Genomic DNA, 20,206 nt, shown 5'->3' on the forward strand with positions numbered 1-20,206 from the left:
CACCCATATCTCATAGGCAATCTGGAAGCAGGGTTTCTATTTGAGACAGAAGCTAAACAGAGACCACACTGCCACAGAAAGAAGTTTAGTCTCTCCAAGACCTAACAGCAGTAGATGGGAGGAGGGGGGAATGGTGTGCGCGGGATGGGGAAAGAGTGCAGATTAATTTAATTCTCTGGATCAATTCTCCCTTCTCAAAGAAAATAGATAAAGTTTTGGGTAAAAGTCACAGCCAAATATCATTGCAGAGTTATCTGGACAAAGAAAGAACATGTAAGATAATGTCATAATCAGTGGTTATATTTGAAGATTAAAAACCTTGGTTTACTTCAGTGGTTCCAACCATTTGGGCTCAAGGACTCATTTAGAAATATAAGAAATTTTCATGGGTACCTCAAAATACCTATTTTACAGAAGGAAAAATGATGATGCTCAGAAAGAAGCAAAATACCTTTACTCACCCGAAACAAACAAAAATGGACAAAAAAGCAAGCGTTACCCTCCCAAAAGAGAAAATTCCCCCAAACAATGAACTTCCCCACCAAACACTCAGTTTTAGAAAACACAAAGTTGGGAGGGGAAAGGGGCCTTCGCAGGCACGAACGGGGTATCTGAGGGGGCCCCCAGGTTTCCAAAAATGAAGATTCCATCATTTGCCTACACTTAGATTATGCATGTTGTGCAAAATTAAAATAAGGTTATTTGTTCTAATAAAGTCTCACACAAGTCCTAGAGCCTCGCAGCTGTCGGGCACCCCCCCCCGGAGAAGAGAATTAAAATGATTTTTATGGAGACAAAGTTTATGAAGAAATGCAGATCCACATAATACATTTAAAGTACATCGAACTTGCACTTAAAGCACATGACTTCCCCAAAGAATCTTGGGAAGTGTAGTTTCCCCCTCAGTTATAGTTCCCATCACCCTTAGCAAACTACAGTTCCCATGCCAGACTATTGACGAGGACCAGTCGGTCTTTGCATATAACACCTATTCTGGCGCGTCTGCACTGGCTCCCTATTTGCTTCCGGGCGAGATTCAAGGTGCTGGTTTTGACCTACAAAGCCTTACACGGCGTGGGACCTCAATACCTTGTGGAACGCCTCTCTCGCTATGAACCTACCCGTTCACTTCGTTCAGAATCTAAGGCCCTCCTCCGGGTACCAGCTCATCGGGAAGCCCGGAGGGTGGTTACTAGATCTAGGGCCTTTTCTGTGGTGGCCCCTGAGTTGTGGAACAGCCTCCCCGAAGAGGTACGCCTGGCGCCTACACTTCTATCTTTCCGGCGCCAGGTAAAGACCTTTTTATGCTCCCAGGCATTTTAATCTTTTAATTTTCTTAAATCTTTCTACTTTTAACATGTATCCTTCTTAATTTGTGTTGTATTTCGTTTTTGTTGTGCTTTCTGTTGTTTGTTTGTACATGTTTTTGTGATTTTTTACTATGATATATTGTATTTTATCTTGTTTGTTCACCGCCCTTAGAGCTATTCTGCTAAGGGCGGTATATAAATTGAAATAATAAATAAATAAATAAATAAATTGTGGCAAGCTGCACCAGGGGAACGATAACCTTTTACCTGCTTGTCGCCCTCCTCCATGGTTAAACATAATGCACACTTGAGTGTAAATCCCACTAATATGAATAAACATGACTGTAATTATTGCCTGTTTACATTCCTTTTCAAGTGCATTGCAAAGCAGATTAAGGCAGATAATCAAGTCAGTGTCTTCCCCCCAGTGGTTACAATCAACATCTCATTCCCCCCTGATGCTTTCTATCTGTCAGTTACAATCAACACTTCACTGACATCAGTGAAAGGGAATACACATTTGAAGAGCTTAAATAGAAAGTAGATTGATAAAAGTATCACTCACACTATCGATGATTTCAAAGCGAATTAAAAAAAACTGAAAAAATAATAGGAAACGAGGCACAGAGAGTTGCTACTTCAAAATTCTCTCTGCGCGAATATCAGAATAATTAATCCAATAGCAAATCCAAGTATTGCAGAAATGAAGCCCATCGCTACTCTAAACCACCAATATCAGGGTTGGAAATGATCTAGCCTAGACTTGTAGGTGCTAGTAATTACAATAAGTTAAATGCTAAGAATATCAAGCTGCAGGGCTTAACTCTGATGGAGTGAGCCATTTGGATAGTCTATGTATGTTCAAGTTTACATCAGCTCATCTGGCTTGGCACAGAATGCACAAACTCACCTTGAACTAGGAGAACGTTTACATAGCCTAAAAGCTGCCAGAGGGGGATTGCTTTCTCAGCATATACAAGAACTCAAAAAAGTCACAAAATAGTATAACCCTACTTCTATTTAGGGTGTAGTGATATGATTCAGCTTGCACAATAAGCCAACACTTCTGCTGCATGAGGTAGCTATTGGTACAGATGGAGAAACTGAGGCACATATGGCAAAGTGATTTGCCCAGTGTCATACAGCAAGCTTGTGGAAGAACCAAAATTAAACCTGAAGTAGCACAATTTCAGATTTTGATTATTTACTTCCTAGACAACGTTTCCACAGGTTTAAACAAAAACACCTAAGAATGGTTAACTATGGTTCAGAGTAATGTTCTCTATCCACTGTATATAGCTGTAAATACAATATATGACAAGTCAGGAACAGAGGGAAAAGGAACTACAGCCTAGAAATCAAAAAGGAAACTTATACAAGAGAACTTTTAAATACCTTTTCCATAACTGGGGTAGTACTGGACAAGTCTTAATATGGCAACAACAATTTATAATCAGAAGGGAGAAGCAGATCATCATAAAAGAATGTGATAGCAGCAGAGGTCCACAATTTTTGGTTGGCCTCAGTAGTTAGGCAAAATTCATGCACTCCAAAGATCCTGACAAAATACTGAACTTTGGAGGTGCACTGAAGCCCTCCTGAATTCTGAGACGGGGATTGCAGAGGCCAGGATAATCAATCTGAACACTATTTGATGCTAGTATCTCCAAGGCCAGTGTGACTGCAGGTACTATTTCTTACCCCTTGCTCCGAGACTTGGAGACAGTCTAAAAGTAACAAGATGTCTCACTGTCTTCTAAGTATCTCCAGGTCTTGCCATAAGGTCAGTGTGCAAACACCTTAATCTGTTTCTTACCACCAGAATCTCTAATATGTTTGTTGAGATTTATCTAATCAGAATAGCCATCTACATGGCATGGGGGGTAGCTATTATGTCACTCATTACTGGGAAGGGAAATCAGTAGGTAAGTGGTTTCCAGATTTAATAATCAAAATATGGTTCGGTAAAAAATATCCAGACCAGCAGTTTTTCATTCAATATGCTGCTGGAATCTGTGCAAGAATGCAGCATTCCATACCAAATTACATGATTTATCATTGTGTTTCACAACTTCTGGTTGTACAAACAGCCTGCGTCTAATGTTTATGCATTTTCCTTCATTACTGGTGTGGGCAAATATTTCACATCGTTCCATCCCTGATTCTCCACTATCAGAGCTCAACCCCACACCAATCAATTTGCACCATTGTACCCTGGCATCCATTTTTCTAAAACATTTACTTTCAAGAATAAAAAAACTGGCGACGCCTCCTTTTTTCAGCACAAATCGTATGTCTGATAGATTCTATGGGTCATTGTCTGATAGATTCTATGGGTGTTATCAAGGCCCTACCCTCCTAGCAGTCAATTCTAGGAGGAGAAACCATATGCATACCAAAAAGAAGCTAACATTTGCCCTGGGACATCAAGGGATAAAAGCAAAATGAAATGCAACAAGAGCGCTGGTTCAGACACCCTTAAACCTTTATATATATTCCTGTATCCTAACAGTGTAAACAAACACTGTTTATCATTGCATTAACAATGCTGGTATTGAGGTTATTACAAAACCCATAACGATATAGGGTATCAGAATTCTTGAAGGTCAACAACGGAGGTTTAGATGCACCACATTGCTTGTTGCAGTTTAACATTGTCATGAAAAGACAAGGAAGACTACAGGAAACTCCATGTAAAGAGTCAGCAGCTCTGTGTAGCTTAGCTACATGCAGCTATAAAAAGTTGGGTACCCAAATACTGTATCTGTGGTGGACATAGCACTTGGATGTGACCTCAGCAGCATCTCTCAGCTTCACCTGTCTTCAAAGTGCATTCTTAGTGCAAGAAGTAGAACTGAATCTGAAGGAGCTTACCAACCCCATGTTGATTTCATGCTAGGACCAGAACTCTTGTTTGAGTTCATATGCTGCAGATTTATGTTTTCTGAGTTCAGTTCTGCACAGCGGCATGGTGCTGTCCTGGCTCTGACCTTCAACATCCATGTCCAACAATGTCCGCTCCTCTTTAGGCAGTCTGATGTCAATAGGAAGCAGTGCAGGCCTCTCTTCAACAGTGCTGCTACTGCTGGCAAAGCAGGAGTCTAAGTTACTGGGAGTTTCAGTACTGGAGGTATTAGCAGAAGACTCACCCCTAGCATTACTGGGAGATACAAACCACCAGGGGTCAACTCGCTGCCTGTTAGCTGAAGGGCGTGGCCTAGGTAGGAATTCCAAGGTCTTGGGTCTCTCCAGCATGGAGTCTTGCTGAGAATTATAGCGCCTGAGGGTTGGAGGAAAGATGAGGTTGGGGTCTGGCAGACGAGGGACTTCATTTGGACCCTGGCTTGGACTGGGAATTTTTAATACACCTATTTCCCCACCAGAAGAAGTAAAAAAACCCACAAACACAAGAAAGGAAGGGGGAGGAAGGAAGAGAAGAAAGAGAAACCAACCAGTTAGACAACACTGATGAAGTGAAACACTGGGCTAATTTAGTAAACAAAGGGTGATGTCAAAGGGTGGATTTAGTTCACCTGATGCATGCAAACCACATAAGAGCTGCAATGATCTTCATGCTGATCGCTGCAAGCTCAAATGGCAGATGTGGGTGGTAGCAAGATCAGCACGGCTGATGCTGCCCAGACATGAGATTGTCCAAGGATTGTTGTGCAAACACACAACATGCATCTTTGTACCTCCTTTTTCCTTGATCTGTCTTCCCACACTGGCAGCTTAGTGCTAAACTGCAACCAGCGTTATGTATACAGCCACAGACAGGGAAGTAAGAGGACAGCACACTTACATTCAAATCCACAAGCATCTAGCATATTTTCAGCTGCACAAGAACATGAATTTTATAAGCCTAGCTTGTTTCATACAGAAATGTTTAGATTGTTTTATTTATAATGATTCAAAAAGCTCCTGTTAATGGTGCTGAGCTGGCTGCCAACTTGACTACAAAGTCATCAATTGATCACAGCTAAAGTAGCTCTGTGTACCATCAACAAACATATCCCAAGCCCAGAGAAAAACACTGAAGGCTCTGAAGCTTCTATAACCATTCCCGTCCCTAGGTTCTGCATACGTATTTCATGTCAGCATATAGGCGTTATAATTCAGAAGTGGAACTTGTTTCTAAAATGGGAGTTTCTGGGCACAATTTTGCAATTGAAAAAGAGGAACAGGAAGGAAAAATGAGGAAAAACTCAGCTTGGAGTATCACCCATTTTTAAAGGACAGCATCAGTGAGCTTCCTTTTCTCCTTGCTAAGGAAATTCCACAATTCTTCCCAGAGTATAGGGGTGGTGCTGTGGCTATTCTAGTCCATGGCTAGTTCAGTATGCAGCCACACTCTGTGTTGGCATCCACATCTGTTTGCTTATTATAGCTGGAACTGTACAGCAATAGAACAGAACGTTAAGGCAGGGCAAAGTGGTAGGAATGGTTAATCCCAGGAGATGACAAATGAGTTAACTGATTAAAGACTTTTTCCTGGACGATTGGATTTAAAACAATTGATCAGAATTGATAGAATTCAAATAAATCTTCATATTGCAAAGCCTACAAGGTGGCATCATTGACTATTATGAAGGAAAAGGCAGTTTCTCTTAAAGTTTGACTGTAGTTACACCCTTAACCAACACTGCAATTCATTGTTTCAAGTAAAGAGCATGCTCAATTTTTTTTGTTAAATTTGGGAACAAAATACTCCCTATCACAATAACACACCAAGACCAAAATGACTTCAAACAATAACATTCAAGTTACTCTTAGGAGTGTTATAGAAGTTTCATGCTTAAAGTGCTAGCAATGGATGTCAACTGAAAACAAAAAATAATTTTATGAGACAATAAACTTTTTTTTGCCATTTTTATTGTGTTTTATTGTATTAATTTTATATTGCTCACTGCCCTGAAATCCAAACAGGATCAGGGACAGTATATGAATATTTTAAAAAAGAAATTTAGGCACAAAGAAGGGAGGAAACTGATGCAATGATACAATTTGCATGGTTACAGAATCTTTACTTTACCCTAGAAATTATATCTTATCTACCAGACCCTCTATCTAAAAGGTTTATGCTGGCAACTCTAGTATTCAATTTAGGCAAAGAAATGCCTAAATTGGACACTTTTGCCTACAGAGTTCAAGTCTGTGCTGAACATGAATTCATCATCACATGTCTTTAACACTGTTAGTAAATACCTAAGGGGTAAAGGGAGCAGATTAGGGTTTTATGGTGCAGCAGCAGGTAGGCCATGTCAGTCTATGCAATGTTGTAGTTTGAAATATGGCAGTGGGGAGGCTCAATGACTTGTCATTTACCATTAAGACAATAAAGGGGCAGAAAATCCTACTGCTGGTGTGAACTTTAAGCACATTCAACCAATTATGATGAGACTTTGAATCACTTCCAATGCGCCAGGTAGGATTAATTAAAAATAGATTATTTTTGGCAGGGGAACTGGGTCTGAGGAAGAGAAGGAGTCGTCATTAGGGTAGCAATAATTCTTGAGGGGGAAGAAAACACTAGAGGTGGATCTGGAATGGTAGGAGGATACGTGCAGTTTTGTGTGACATGAGGAAAAAATATGTGGAAGAGGAAAACCATATTAAGGGGAACAAAGAAAGAGGGAAAGCTGGAACTAGCAGCCACAAAGGAGAAGGCTGCAAAGTTTGAGGAAAGATGAATAAAGACCAAATATAAGTAGCCTTCGTTACTTCAATACATGGGGGATTCTTCTCCACCGCTCATCCTACCCATGTGAGGAGAATAGCTCCATCCTCAAAGCACAAAAGAACAGATTATGCAGAGTGCCACTAGTTTGCTTCAGCTATTGCCTTCCTTCAATCTTACCTCAGAGCCAACATCCACAGGTTCTACTGCAATATGGCAGTGCAGTGCAAGACCATTCACTTCTTGGGGTATAAGGATGGAAAAGAATAACCTACCTGATCCTAATGTTCCTGTAGGAGAATTACTTGAAGGGCATTCATTGGCAAGAAGACTAGTCACTCTTATGGCACTATCAGAGGGAGTGCGTCTGTGCCCTTCTTGCCGAGCTTCAGAAGAAAGAGTCACATGTGTGGGAGTCAAGGATTGATTGGGATCTCGCTTGAATCTTTCAACACGGATATTAACCAGTGGGTTACTAACTACTGGCAAGGGAGTCTTCACTGTTACTGGGCTGTCAGGCATCTCGTACACCACAATCTCATCGCTGTCCGAGCGTAACAGGGAGTGGGTGGAGTTACATTCAGAAATGGAAGACAAAGAGAGAAGGGTCAAGGAGTTGGATGGCTTGCCCAGCAATGATGCGGGCTCCTCTTTCTTGAAGAGCTTCCTTGAAGGTGGGCTGGTGCTCCAACGGGAATGTCCAGCCCGCTGGAATATACTATCACGTTTCTTCTTTTCTTCCTTGGGGGCATCCAGCTCATCCTGGGTTAGCAGCTGGCACTTGCCAGCTTCCAAGAGATCAAAGCCTAGGCCAGCTGCTGCTAGCACAGCCCCACAGCCAAGAAAGGCAAGCTCACATCGTTTATGCTGGGAACCTCTATGTTTGAGGTTATTGGTGGGAGTGAGTTGAGGGGTGCTTGTAGTAGAGTTCATAGGAGTGTTCTCCTCATTGGCATCACTGGATTGGCCATCCCAGTCCTCATTTTTCTGAAATGGGATGCAGAGGTATGATTGGTTTGACCCAGGTGATTGGTGCATTTTGTTCTCTCCATTTTTTAAAGAATCACTGTCTTCATTCTCTGCAAAAGAGATATGGGGGGAAAAGTGAGGCCATGACACTTTGACAATAAATATGCACTGGTTATGCTTCACCATTTGTGTACAAGTAGAAACACACTACTACTACAGAAAGCTCTGTTTGCATTTTGAACTGAGAATATGGAAACTTGGCCCAGGGAAGCCCTGTAAAAGGCTAACTTTGATTTTTTAAAAAGAAGACAATTGTCATGCATCAGTCCTTTCTGTGCAGCTAAAATACCAACTTTACTTTAAAAAAAAAAGGAAGAAGAGATTCTAAGAACCACATTCTGTACCTGATAATCTAGAAACATGCGACATGCAGGGACAGATCTGCTTAATATTTTTAAATTTCAAGAGAAAAAGCACTACATGCTTGGATGATCTTCACTCTAAAAAGAACTGGAGGCTTGAAATAATGCACAACTAAAACACAAATTTTAATAGTGTGCTGTGCTAACTATATTCATTACCTTTAATTTGGTTAATTGAATAGTTTATTATTGTTTTGTTTTAAATGAAATTGTAAACAGCCCAGGAATAAAGAAGGGTGGTAGATAAATGCCTTTTTAAAAAAAATCTTGCCAGTTTTGAAAAACTTCATTGGCTGATCTTATGTTTGAGTACAATTCAAAGTCCTGGTATTAACTTAAAAGCTTGATGTGGCCTAACACTCAAGTAGCTGAAAGACTGCACCTACATACACCTGACTATGCATTAAGATAATTGTTGAAAGCCTTTCTCTGAGCATTCCAAACTTCCGAAGTGATCTGACATTTCTGGAAAGTGAGGATCCAAATTGCACCTAGTCCTAAACAGGCTAACAGAATAAACAAACTTTTTATTGGTACATTTTTCATCATCATAATCGGTTTATTTCTATACCACTTTTTAACTAAGGCTCCCAAAGCAGCAAACAGTTTAATACAAAGGAAAATACAATAAAATTACTGCAAATTTTAATTCAAAAGTACAGTACAACAAATAAATATAAATATAAAATTACAAAATTAGTTATCCAGCTGCACAAGCAGGTGCAGTAAAGAAAGTAAAGTAAAGCTGCTATTCACCTTCCCAGGGAAGGCACCACAGAGTAGCGGCCCCTCATTAGAGTGGGTGGGTAGCACTCCTGTTCCGTGGCAGCGTTAGGTCCCAACCCTGCCACAGATCACAGAGAGGGAGCTCCCAGGCACCACAACTGCGCAGGCCCACAAAACCCACCTGCATGCCCCCCCCTCCTGTTATGGCAAATGCTGGCTGTGCTGCCATCAACTAAGATGTCAGCTGAGGTTTCCCTAAGGGGCTGATGCCCCTCCTGCCATTTGGGTTGATGGTAGGCATGCATGAGCAGTGTGGCCAGCATTTACAGCAGTGGGAAAGGTTGATGGCACATGTGGCCAGGCGCCGGGGGCAGGCTGGTGCCCAAGGGCCCAGTCATGCCTGGTGCCAGCCCTGCACCTTCCAGCCTGCAATAGTCCTATTATGGCTACCTGATACCTATATTGAAAAAGTATTATGTGAAAGCCTTGAAACGGAAGAGTACAGAAACAGATGTTGAGGTTTGATTGCTTGTAAAGAGTTGAGTGTTAGTGCATACACAAGAAAACAAAAGTAAGATTGAATGCATTTCATTTAAGCAATTCATTTAACAGGTACTTCACCCATCTCTGCTAGGCTTGTAAATCCTGGAAAAATGACTGTTGGTCTCTGGACCTTTCCTAAATTTGGTGCACTGGATGACCACTGTTTGGATCCATCTGCCAGGGACTTCAATCTAAAATAAAGAGAAGGGGGGCATTTAAATTCAGATATTTGCTTTTCTCTGCCCAGTTTTAATCTTTTCAGATTGGGATTGTTAAGAATGAGGAAATTCACCTCAGTTATGAGCCACCTTCAGCACAAGCTTGCCCAGGGTGACATACAGTTAAAACAACAAAATTCAGGGGTAAAATGTAAAAATACAGATAAACAAGAGCATCAATTTTCAGTAACCTAGATAAAATGAAACCAATTTTTCAACATACAGGAATGTCTGGGCAACTCCCCTCCTTTGCCTGGTCTCAGAAAGACACAATGGGCATCATGCTACCTTTTCTGGGGAGGGCATTCCCAAAATGTGCTACAACTGAGAAGCCCCTGTTCTCAGTCATCAACTGCCTAACTGCAGATGGTGGTGGGACTCTAAGGAGGGCCGTCAGTAAAGATTTTAAGGCTGGGCAACTCACAAGGCAGAAGGTAGTCCTCCAGATGGCTGGGTCCTAAGCCATTTAGGGCTTCAGATATAACCACTAGCACTTTGAATAGTGCCTGGGAACAGACTGGCAAAATCTTGCCAGTTCTTCTAGCTGGTCCTAGTAAGCAATTTAGCTTACTAGGCTAAGTTCTATACTAAATGAAGTCAAGTCTATAAACACAGCCCTATTTACAATGCATTGCAAGAGTCCAGCCTAGAGGGTATCATGAACGGTGATTTTTTCTCCTCCAGATGCATTTTCCATCACATCCTTAAGGCCTAGGTCAGGTCAGAATATGCCCTTAGCTTATTGTACTCTCACAACAATCCTTGAGATACATTAGTGTGAATGAAAGGCACACCAAAGAAGCCCAGTGATTTTTACGCCAGTCTTAGTTACAACCACATACTCAAGATCTTGTTTTCCTTGCAGATTGTCCTATTTCTGAAAGAATCAGCCCAACATTAGTTCATGTACTCTGTTACCATGCAGAGTCCTGCACCATGACCCATGTCCTGCATATTAGAAATAAAAATACTTTATGAATTTGCTTTGACAAGTGCATAATTCTGTGCTATGTTTTGTTTATCCTGAGAGACAGTAACATTATCCTTGTAATAAATGCATTGTAAAACTATGGAATTCACTCCCACAAGAGGAAGTGATAGCCATCAACTTGGATGGCTTTAAAAGATTAGACAAATTCAAGGAGGATAAAATTATGTTCTGCCTCCATTGTCAGAGGCAGTATGCTTCCAAATACCAGTTGCTGGAAACCACAGGAGAGGAGAGTGCTCTTGCATTCAGGTCCTGCTTGCAGCTTCCCATGGGCACCTGATAGACCACTGTGAGAACAAGATGCTTGACTAGATGGACCACTGCCTGATACAGGTGTCTCTTCTTATGTTCTTAATATTTATCATCTCATTTATACTGTGCTCTTCTTCTGAAGAACTTAGAACAACTTTGATATAGTTCACAACTGGTCTCTCAACTAGGCAGTTTATAGAGCTAACTCCGTGAACCTTCAGCAGGCCTTATTCACAGAGGACCCCAACTAACCATATCTATATAAAATGTCACATAGCAGGAGATACCAAGCATGAGACGCATATAAAGAAGTGGAGTTGGCATGCTCACTTTAAAAGTAAGAAAAGCCAAGGTAAGGTACATAAATAGGTGAAAGGCTGTATTCCTATCCTCCATTTAATTAGAAGAAATGCAATTTGTGTTCCATTTCATGGTTTACTACTTCAGGCAGAAAAAAATGTGTTGCCAAAGTCTAGCTTTTATCTTGGCTTTGAAGGTTACACAAAGTTCTGGGCTGTCCTTTTTGGAATGACAGAGCAAATCTTGTTTCATTCATAAAGACAGGGAACGGAGAAAGGGGGGGGGGACCCAGGATGCCGTAGGAAGAAAATGCAGATAAAAAGGTTCCAATGATTTTATTTGAAAAAGTAAAAAAGCATGTGCCCAATGAGTTTTGGCCACATAAATCTCGGCCTTTGTCAGGGGCAAACTTAGAATCTGTCAACAAAGTCATCTAGTAGTCGAAATGTACAAATATAGCAAATATACTGTGATATTACACAATGAAGAGAGTCAGGTTACACACTTTTTTACTTTTTCAAATAAAATTATTGGAACGTTTTTATCCTCCTACGGCATCCTGGGTTTTCCCCCTCTCCTTTCTCTGTTCCCTGTTTTTGTGGATGCCCACCACCCTTGTCTTCATTCATAAAGAAAAGCAGAGGATGACAATTTTTTGGCAAGCTTCAGCTGAAGAATGAAACCTGTGAGTCAGAAAAATTAATTTCTTCTCCTGGAAAAGGTTATCTCTTTAGCCATTTTCCCAGGTTGTAAAACACCAAGGTGGTCACTAGAGGGTGCCAAAAAGCAATCCAGTCTATTTACATGGCTTCAGCTACAATCTCTATCAAGTGGATTATAATTTACACCTTCACTCCACAGCAACTTGGAAGTAAGTCCTGCTTTGAGACATATTGTAGATGAGGGCCTGTTTGAGCAGTAGGGTAGGGTATAAATTACAAAGCAAATAAAAACAAATTTCTGCATGATTCACTGCCCACCTAGATTTCAGGTAAGCTAATGAATGGCAACAGTCCCTTCCTTCCAACTCTACCACCACTTCACTCTTTCCAGGCATCTCTCCCTGCCTGTTCATTTCCTTCCCACATGCTCTGCCAACACTGCTGCTTCCTCAGCCAGAAAAACATGTTGCAGTTCTATTCCATTTCTTTCCAACATATGCTCCTTCCTTTAGACCGATAAAGAGGAGGACTTTCGAGTTATCACTGCTCTTTCGCCCATGTTTAAAGAGCCAAGAGAAGAAGCAGATTTCCAAAAATCAGTTTTTGGTGCTGCAAGGGTTTGCTATTTCTTACTTAGTGAGCACAGCTCACACATCTTCCCTCAAATTAAGCTTCTTTGGATTAAGATTTTATTTTCCAAAGACTTCTCCCTCCTCCCATTACCTGCAAATGGGACATAGCACCATTGTACTGAAAAGTCACAACGTCTAAAATTCAACTGTAGAACACTTGATGTGATTGTGTGGAGAGGCTCTGGGTTTATGCATCAAGGGCCAAGCCAAGTGCTTCTCCATTTGGAAAGGCCAACTAGTATGACACTTGAAAAATCCTACTCTTGAGAAAAACTCAATGAACAGTGCCTGCTTAATTTGCTCATCATCATACTGACTTCAATATGGCTGAAAAATATTCAACAAGGATTGGGATTGCTACTTAAGGCCACAATCCAAAAGCAAAGCACATAAGTAATCTCTCTCAAATTTCATGGAGTTTTTATATTTATTTATTTATTGTACTTGTATACCGCCCCATAGCCGAAGCTCTCTGGGCAGTTTACAGCAATCAAAAACATTAAAACAAATATACAATTTAAAACACATATTTTAAAAACAATTTAAAACACAATTTTAAAATTTAAAACAATATAAAAACAATTTCAAACACATGCTAAAAATGCCTGGGAGAAGAGGAAAGTCTTGACCTGGCGCCGAAAAGATAACAGTGTTGGCGCCAGGCACACATCGTCATGAAGATCATTCCATAATTTGGGGGCCACCACTGAGAGGGCCCTCTCCCTTGTTGCCACCCTCCGAGTTTTTCTTGCAGAACCTGACTCATCCACTGCCACAATTTTCTGATCACATCTATCAACTGTGTATCCAATTCAGCAACAATCATTTTCTAGATTCTGCTCTTATATATTTGATTTTCATTTGCCATGAAGAATGAGATCAGCTTTTGGGAGGATAACCCAAAAGTTAACACACAGAATTGTTTATATTGACAGCAGTCACTTTTTGCAGTGACAGACTGCTACCTAGCTTCTGGCACTAATGGCAATTTTGCTAACAGAAGATTTAAATATGACGTTTTTCTTCTTTGTTCTTAGGAAAGGATTCTGATTCCTAGATAAAACATTCCTCTGCCATCTTCTCATCTAAATGTAATCCTACAAACTGGTTGCAAACTGTATAGGTTGACAATGGCCTTATAAAATATTTGTACACCTGACAGCTTAGTACATTCAGCCTCTTCAGTGCTCATTTTGCTTTACAGTCCTGGCTGCATCAGACATAGTGGTTCGGTTTGTACATCACATTAAACCAAAGTTTAATATTATTGTTTAAAGTGATCAAGCAGCTTGCTGACACATGTTGCCCAAAAGTTCCTGCAGCACTCCTCCCCTCTGCTGCTGCTGCAACAGCAACACAGTCTGGCTTATTTTGTTGTCTGAACTGAAGGTCATGGTTGTTTCCTCCTAGCAAACCACAAGAGATTAGCTAATGTTTCAGATCTGCCAAACCATGTTTTTGAGGACTGGGAATGAGCTCTGTGCTTGCACAATTGGCCTAATGAATAACTTCCTGGTTTGATCAAACCATGGTTTGGAGGTTCCAAAACATTATGTATATAACATATAGCATATAACACCTGTTCTGGCCAGCTTGCACTGGTTGCCAATATGTTTCCGGGCTAGATTCAAAGTGTTGGTATTAACCTATAAAGCCTTATACGGTGCGGGACCACGATACCTTGCGGAACGCCTCTTCCGATATGAACCGGCCCGTGCACTACGTTCTGCTACGAAGGCCCTCCTCCGGGTTCCAACTCACAGGGAGGCCCGGAGGGTGATGACAAGATCTAGGGCCTTCTCAGTGGTGGCCCCCAAACTATGGAACAGTCTCCCTGAGGAAGTACGCCTGGCGCCGACTCTGCTCTCCTTCCGGCGCCAGGTCAAAACCTTCCTATTCTCTGAAGCATTTTAAGTTACACTGATTTAATTTTAAAAATGTTTATTGTGTTGGATTGTTGCTTGTATTTTAGTATTGTTTTGTTATTTATTGTATTTTTATGCTGTTTTATGTTCACCGCCCAGAGAGCTATTGCTAGTCGGGCGGTATATAAATTTAATAAATAAATTAAATAAATAAATTCCCCCTCTCCCTGCAGCCTCATGCCTTAAAAAACTTCTCTGTGCAGTTGGGGGAGTGACAGCCAGTGTGGTGTAGTGGTTAAGGTGTTGGACTACGACCTGGGAGACCAAGGTTCGAATCCCCACATAGCCATGAAGCTCACTGGGTGACCTTGGGCCAGTCACTGCCTCTCAGCCTCATGAAAACCCTATTCATAGGGTCGCCGTAAGTAGGAATCGACTTGAAGGCAGTACATTTACATTTTTATAGTTGGGGGACCATCTGTAACAGTGTGGGAGGTGATGCCAGCGACAATCATCTTTTCCTCCTTCCACCTGAAGGAGTATCCAGTTCACAGAGCAGGAGCTTCCGCTGAATTCAACTCACTTTTGCAAACAAGAGCCCTTCTGTTTGTGGAACAGGCCAGGATTCACCAAATATAGTTTTTCCATTATTACTACTCACCACAACAGTCATTTGTATAAATAGATTCAGGTTCTAGACTCATACACAGTTTATTAAACATAACCCCAGATTTGAACAATGCAACACAAACCTAAACTGATATGTGTGTCCATTTTCAAGTTGCTACTGACGTATTAATAGGATATTGTAAAGATGGCCAAGGGCCAATGCTCACCGTAAAAAAACCTGTGTGTTCTCTCTCTCTGTTGGCTTTGACAGGTGCCTAATTCTCTCTCAGCAATTAACAGAAGAAACCCTTGGAAGAATGGTCACAGTCTTTCTCATTCCAGACAGGGGTATCTCTTCAGAGACGTAAGTGCTTAGGTTGGGAGTGTGTGTGTTGTGCAGTATCCTACTGCTGCAAGCAGATTGCCCCTCTCTTTTACTCAGCATCAGTGAAGGCATAACACAACACCAGCCCTTAAGGGTTAAGAAACAGGGAATGGGCTTGCCTGCCGTCCTGCCCTCCCAGCAACTCTCAAAAGGGCTCCCCACCCCACCCTGTGTGACAGCTTACAAAAATGTTATAGACAATCTTCCCAGTAACCGAGAAATTACTGGGAAGTTAGACTGGGTGAAGAGGATGTGAAATCCTGAACATTCATTTATTGTAAGATAGACTAGCTGTTTTTGTATGTTTTATGCCTCCAAAACATAGGAAGGAAGCCTTTCACCACGCGTTAAGGAGGTGCTGCTTCAACTACCATCAGATTGCATTGTTAAAACTGTCAGAGCAAAACCCCCAGACCTTCTCTGACACAGCTGTGCCCTTGTGAAAGAACCTTCATAAAGATGCCCACAAGATTCTCTTCTTGCTGGTATTTAAGGGGGGAATAGCATTCGCTTTGAGGTCTGGGTGGGGAGAGTTGAATGTCTGGACCAACTGGTAAGACCCATAGGTGTCCTGTTTTAATAGGGTTCTGTTTTTATTTTAACGAGCAGGCCATGATGTGAGCCTTAATTTTTGCAATCCCCTTTGGTTGTTGAACAGAGATGTACAGTACAGACACTAGAATAAATAAACTGAATGGAAATTGCAATGAATGTATTGCCAAAGAGTTATACCAGCTGAAGCATGGCAGGTTTGTGGTGAAAAAAAGCAGACAGAGGCTTTGTGGCACAATGGCAGCTAAGATGAAGTTTCTCACCCATCCTCGTCTGCTGTTAGCTCCTTGTGACAAAGTGAACTTGGCCCCCATGTGCGACCTCTCTTCTTTTGGCCTCTTTTTTCTTCTTCACCTTCCTCCTTCTGGGATAGAGAGTTGTGTCCCCATGTTTTGCTGCTTTCACAGTGAGTTACTTTGGAGGAAGGGGAGAATGTAACAGAAAAACATGAACAAGAATTTATGCAATGATTTTCTAATAGTGCAAGCAAAGATTAGATGCCTCTTTCCTGAAAAGTTACAAATCCCAAATTATATTCTTCACCCCATGTTCTGACTCTCCTTGTAATAAAAAAGAGGTCACACTTACTGCTGGGAGAGGGATGCTCTTTCTGTGGCAGTTATGGCCATTTGCCACTTTTATTTATCTTGATTTTTTAAAAAGTATATTGCAAGAGGGGGCATTGCAAAGCATTCAAATAAAAGTTCAAACATTTTAAAAAAAGCAACATGAGGGCAAGGCATTGGGGAGCAAGAATCAGCGTGTAAGTAGTGTTGCTTGTGCCTATCCTTAAGCGATACAACACGAAGCTTCAAACTTGTTAATATTAGCTTCTTTTTTTGTCCAAACATGACTAACACATAGCAAAAGGTGATAGATATAATTAATCCACTTGATGGGAGGGTGCAGACAAACCTACTATCTAATCCCAAGACCCTGACCATGACCAAAAGCACAAGCAAAATTAATTTGCTCTTACAGAAGAAAAAGCTTTACTTGCTAAGAGAATTTAAATGAAGAAATGGTCTGGTGCCTCCTCTCTCAAGGGCAGCCTTTCCCAACTAGTGGGCCACCAGATGTTGTTGGACCACAACTCCCATCAGCCTCAGCCAGCATTGCCAATGGTCAGGAAAGATGGGAATTGCGGTCCAACAACATCTGGTGGCCCACTAGTTGGGAAAGGCAGCTCTAGGGGGATTATTCCACAACAGGAGTGCTGTTACTGAAAGTGATGATTTGCATTGTTCACCGATAGCGATAGAAGCTATCCAACAAATACTCATACCATTCAGCCAATCAATATTTCACACAGCCCTCATTTTTGCAACTGAAGCACTGGATGGGAGGGGGAAGAGATTTTATTTTATTTTATTTATTTATATATACTTTTTGCTCTTTGTGTGCTCTTGAAAAAATGAGATCTCCGCTCCAGAAGAATTCTCTTGGATAGATATACTTAGATTCCCTGCACAGTTATGCATTTATTGGAGAAGGAGGGGAAATCCTCACATTTAAAGAAGCCCACAGTATCAAGAGTACAAACAGAATGGGGCTGGCATTACTGAAGTTACTGAAGGCATACATTGGCACTGGAAAGCAAAGGTGCCTCTTAGCACAACAAGAACTGGGGCAGCCACAAGAGCCTGAAACCCCAAAGAAGAAACCACACACAGCAGGGGTGGCTAACCGTTTTTGGACCAAGGGTTGCATTCATCCTCAGCCAAACCTTCAGGGGCCACACGCTACCAGCGAGTGTGGCCACCCCATACCCTCTCACATATGTACACAACCTATGCAAATCACTTGCAGAATCCCTGCAGATAAGCTGAGAAAAGGGGCTATTGCTGCCTCTCTGCTCAAATAATCAGTCTTATAACTAGGAAGGGGGCAGTATGCATTCCCCATCAAGATGCTCGTTACACACACACACACGGAGCTTTGTCTACTTTATTTTTTCTCCTTTTTGCCAATGTCATTGAATCAGTGGAGTCTTGTGGGGGGAATCTGCTTGTGGGCCAGATCAGGACCCCTAACTGGGGGTTAGCCACCCCTGTCATATAGGAAGCATTGTGGAACTCTGTCCTAAACAGAAACCATAACTTATTGACAGTTGTTCTATAATAAACTGCTTACACTGGATAGCCCTGAGCCTGGGAATGATGGTAGGACTGGCGGGAGGGCTGGAGCAGCTACTGATCAAGCTTTTCCTTTTATCAATGGTTGGAGATGCCTGCACAGTGAATTTGTGCTGGAAATCTGTTAACAAAACAAAACTTGATAAAAATAATGATTAGTGAAGTAACCCCATCACCCAGGGAAATAAATTCCTTCTTTCTGCCATTCCACTAACAGGCAATAACCAATTTTATCTCAGGTCTTAAAAAGAATTCAGAGACAAACAAGAATAAGCCATCCACACATGTCCTTGATTTAGCCTCAAAGATCTGTACACTGAAGTACAATATAATGGTAAATTTGTTGCTTTCTGCCCTTTTTGATCAGCTTATCATTCGTGCAGAGAATGACATACTGGAGGATATCCACATAATGAAGAATCTGTTGTATCTTCTACAGTTGGAAAAGGGAGTTTTGGCAAATACAGCATATATCAAACTGCACCTACCAAAATTATGTTTTCTACCCAATTACAAAAGATGCAGAAACCTCTTGCATCAAGCCATCTTAGCCTATTGCCCAGCTCTTCACCTATTCTCAAACAAGGAAATGATAATGAAACAAACAATTTTAAAAGTTAAAGAAAAAGCTTTAGGCCGTGATCAGGTATATACAAGTTCATGGTGTGCTTTCAGGTGATGTGCAAGACCATAATAAAAGTAAACTAAAAATGCTGAAGGTCTTTTCCAGAAAATGGAGAATTAAAAAAAATTATAGTTGTACTGAGTTCTCCTGGTGAAGAGCTGCCTCAATGGAAAAATGTTGCTAACTTTGCACATGCCCCATGTTAGACATTTATCAATCTGATACACTAAAGAAGTATTTTTAGTAGTGCTTTTTAGATATTTCAAGAGTTATTTTTTGACAAGAGTAATTCTGAGGATTTGTTCATATAAGAAATGGCTTTGTACAAGATAATTATCTTCAAATTACTTAGTACTGACAGACCACAATGCTCACAGAGTATATTCTATATACATGACTGGCGGACGTTAAAGTGAACTTTCATATATGTATTCATTCAGCCCTGCTGCACTAGAACATACCAGAAGGGAGACTGATGCAATTGCCATCTTTCAGCTTCAGCCGGTTTCTTCTGAACTTGCCCATGCGTTTTTTCACATGGGGCTTCTCCTGGCACAGTTGGTGGATGATTATGTTGAGTTCTCTTTCCAAGATGTCAATCTCTCGCTCTGCCAGCTCCTGCTCCCGTCGCCGCAGAAATTCTTCATGGTTCTTTTGCTCGACTGCTGCTCGGGTTAATTCTTCTTCCCATGTCCGCAGCTCCTCCAAGAAAACAAGTCAAGATCCTATATCAGATATAGTCTGAGATGCCCATCTAACCATAGCAGCAAAGTCAGTTATGATTGGCCTTCTTTTGTGTTTTAGTTTTAAGAATAAAAAGACAGGAAAAGGTTTATACAAGGAGTGGGTAACTGGATCTTGCTAGTGGGCCAGATCCTTATCTCCCCTCCCTGCAAGCAATGATGTCAGGTGACTTGTTTTCACCATGCACTGTGCTCTGAAGCCTCAACTATCAGCTGACTGTCAGTGCTTCAAAGAGTCGTTCCCAGCTCTCTCCAAACAGCTGATTGTTGGAGCTGGCAAAGAGCTGCACAGGGCACTATTCACAGTGCCTCCTATCATCAATTGGCAGTGCCTGCAAATGCCTTCTTGGCCTTGCTGTGTCCCACACCAGGTGTAGGGCAGGTGGGCACGGTTTTGCCAAAATGGCCTTGTGTGCTAAATGGGGAGGCCTGGCAGGCCTAACTGGGCCTGTCAACTGGAGGTTCCCCACTACAGTGTTTCAATGCCAAAGAGGACTGTAGAGAAATGGTGAATCTGTGTACTGTAGCTCCCGTTGCTGGCTTAGTTATCTATACAAATCATTTGAATAATAAGAAAAGTCAATCATATG

The 20,206-nt window shown here is 41.4% G+C and overlaps 1 protein-coding gene across 13 annotated transcripts in view; it reads right to left on the reverse strand.

Annotated features, from left to right (window-relative positions):
• Nucleotides 1–3,375: 3,375 nt before the first annotated feature.
• MAP3K9 (mitogen-activated protein kinase kinase kinase 9) overlaps nt 3,376–20,206 on the reverse strand; it is an 82,523-nt gene continuing 65,692 nt past the window's right edge. For 4 of the 13 annotated variants that reach the window (XM_061611175.1, XM_061611182.1, XM_061611180.1 and 1 more), the window contains 6 exons: nt 19,335–19,575; nt 18,247–18,369; nt 16,377–16,527; nt 9,726–9,838; nt 7,263–8,066; nt 3,377–4,678 (listed from right to left, as the gene is read on the reverse strand). In XM_061611175.1, the coding sequence (XP_061467159.1) occupies nt 4,206–4,678; nt 7,263–8,066; nt 9,726–9,838; nt 16,377–16,527; nt 18,247–18,369; nt 19,335–19,575 (1,905 nt within the window). In that variant the 3' untranslated portion in view covers nt 3,377–4,205. Of the gene's footprint in view, nt 4,679–5,005; nt 5,054–7,262; nt 8,067–9,725; nt 9,839–16,376; nt 16,528–18,246; nt 18,370–19,334; nt 19,576–20,206 lie in introns of all 13 variants that reach the window. The other 9 variants (XM_061611176.1, XM_061611177.1, XM_061611178.1 and 6 more) reach the window with 9 other exon arrangements.

The sequence above is a fragment of the Rhineura floridana genome, chromosome 2, assembly GCF_030035675.1.
Source record: "Rhineura floridana isolate rRhiFlo1 chromosome 2, rRhiFlo1.hap2, whole genome shotgun sequence".
Lineage (NCBI taxonomy): Eukaryota > Metazoa > Chordata > Lepidosauria > Squamata > Rhineuridae > Rhineura > Rhineura floridana.